The sequence below is a fragment of the Malus sylvestris genome, chromosome 7 (assembly GCF_916048215.2).
Source record: "Malus sylvestris chromosome 7, drMalSylv7.2, whole genome shotgun sequence".
In the NCBI taxonomy this organism is placed as follows: domain Eukaryota; kingdom Viridiplantae; phylum Streptophyta; class Magnoliopsida; order Rosales; family Rosaceae; genus Malus; species Malus sylvestris.
Genome location: NC_062266.1, coordinates 20,295,161 through 20,297,138, shown reverse-complemented (window position 1 = coordinate 20,297,138; position 1,978 = coordinate 20,295,161). Strand labels below are relative to the sequence as shown.

At 36.3% G+C, this 1,978-nt stretch overlaps 1 protein-coding gene across 1 annotated transcript; it reads right to left on the bottom strand.

The window, feature by feature from the left end:
• Nucleotides 1–745: 745 nt before the first annotated feature.
• LOC126630479 (kiwellin-1-like) lies at nucleotides 746–1,553 on the bottom strand. The gene has a single exon (XM_050300598.1). The coding sequence runs from the start codon at nucleotides 1,538–1,540 to the stop codon at nucleotides 968–970; it is 573 nt and encodes a 190-aa protein (XP_050156555.1). The 5' UTR covers nucleotides 1,541–1,553; the 3' UTR covers nucleotides 746–967.
• Nucleotides 1,554–1,978: the final 425 nt, after the last annotated feature.

The following is a 1,978-nucleotide window of genomic DNA, read 5'->3' as shown; positions in this document are numbered from 1 at the left end:
CTAACAATATAACATGATAAATATCTTACAAACACGTGAACCTTTCCTTTCTTGTAGCCGTCGGAGTCATTCTCTTTGTTACAAGAACGAGTAAGATGAAGAGAAAAGCATCTGCATATATAAATCTGATCCTTCATATGATCTTCAATCTTCCTTCTGATGCCTAATACTGCCTGAAACAGCTGTTTTTTCTATGTCAAATTATGATATGTTTGTAATCTTCTCTGCAGATAGAGTGTACTGCTTCAAATACGTGGTGTTTTGTAATACAATTAGTGAGGTAAATGAATTAAAAAGTTATCATAAACACTATCTGATGATCGGCAGACAGTAATGAAAACGTCGAAAAGCTTCTCTGTTTTTATTATATCACCACCATACAAATCATGTATTTATTGTTTCTTCTGTATTTCTTGGTTGATTCAAATATCTGATGATGTACAGCTAAAAAAGATACTAAAAGATATCAACTAAAGAAATAGCCAGAAAGAAAATCCTTTTGGATCTTGAGAGGGCTTCTAATTAAACTTAGGACTAAATGTAGATGCAAAATAAGGTTTACACCTGATGATAACGTCTTCTTGTAATTCAGACGTTGAATATTAATGTCATGTTGATTATTATATCATACTGTCAAATTAAAAACGATTGGTTATTTGGACTATTGTTTGAATTAATACAGTGTCAAATTGACAGTTTAACAAAATAAGACACCAGAAAGAGAAAGACAAACATACAATGCCAATTATATGACAAAAGAAGTTTACTCATTTCACTAATTCAAGTGAACTTTATTCCCCATAAACTTGGAAATAGGAATGAAGAAACAAGAGAGATGATGATAGTACAACATGTTGTACAGCTTCACACTCTTGCCACAGTCGCAGTATTAGGCATGAGCTAGCCCAACAAAAGCATTGAACCTTTCACACTAATTTTTATTGGAAAAATGGAGGAAACCACTCAATTACGCATCAGACCAGAATATATCCATAAAACCCCATTTTGGGTCACTTTCTGACACTCCCAAGGCCTTCCAAACAGCTTTAGAGGCGTCAACCAAATTGTTAGCACATGGAGGCTGGTAATCGTGCTCGGCATCACATCCTACTGTGGAGTCGCACTCGTCGACAACCATCGCTTTGACACTCCTTCCATTACCATGGATGGTAATATGGCCTAAACACCGGTTCCCTTTGTTGTACCAGCCTGTCGACAATGCCACAACAGGACTCTTATCCGAGTGGAACTTATTGTCACATGCTGATGGACCGCCACCATCACCACCCTTTTGAAAGCTGTTGATGGTCAAGGTTGCTTTCGTTTTCTTAGACACCTGAGGTGAGCACGTGTAGGTGGGGTAAAGCTTGCCTTTTTTGCAGCACTCGGAGTCATTCCCTTGGTTACATTGTCCTGGAGGAGGCTCTTTCCCCCTAAGCTTGCCACTAGGCTTGCATTTTTGAGCTTCAATGCTCAACCAGTTCGTAGCAAGAATGATTAAGATGAAGAAAAAAGAACCTGAAAACATCTTGTTATTCATCTTCTCTTTCTTTCTCTGGCTTTGGTTTACGTTGGTTTGAAGAAGTCGGATCCTTTTGTTGGATATATATAGAGAACATGCATGAAGTGTTCGTTTGTTTTTTTTTTTTTTTTTCTTGGATACTTTGAAGTGCCTCAAACAGCGGGGATTTTTATGTTAAATTATGAATTTTTTACTCTTTGACTTTGTAAAGTATACTGTCTTAAGCATTCAAAATGATTATCTGCACAGTATTTACTTTCTAAAGAATATGACCACATACAAGAATTAAGTATCAGTTTTGTACTTATTGTTAGTTCGTTCGGTATCCAAGCTATGTGAGAGGGCTTAGGTGATTCCAATGCATAAGGATTATCAATGTGAAATACTAAAAGATCTATCAATTAAAAAAAAAAAATACTAGGTAGAAAGATCCTTGGATTCCTTACACCGCTTAAC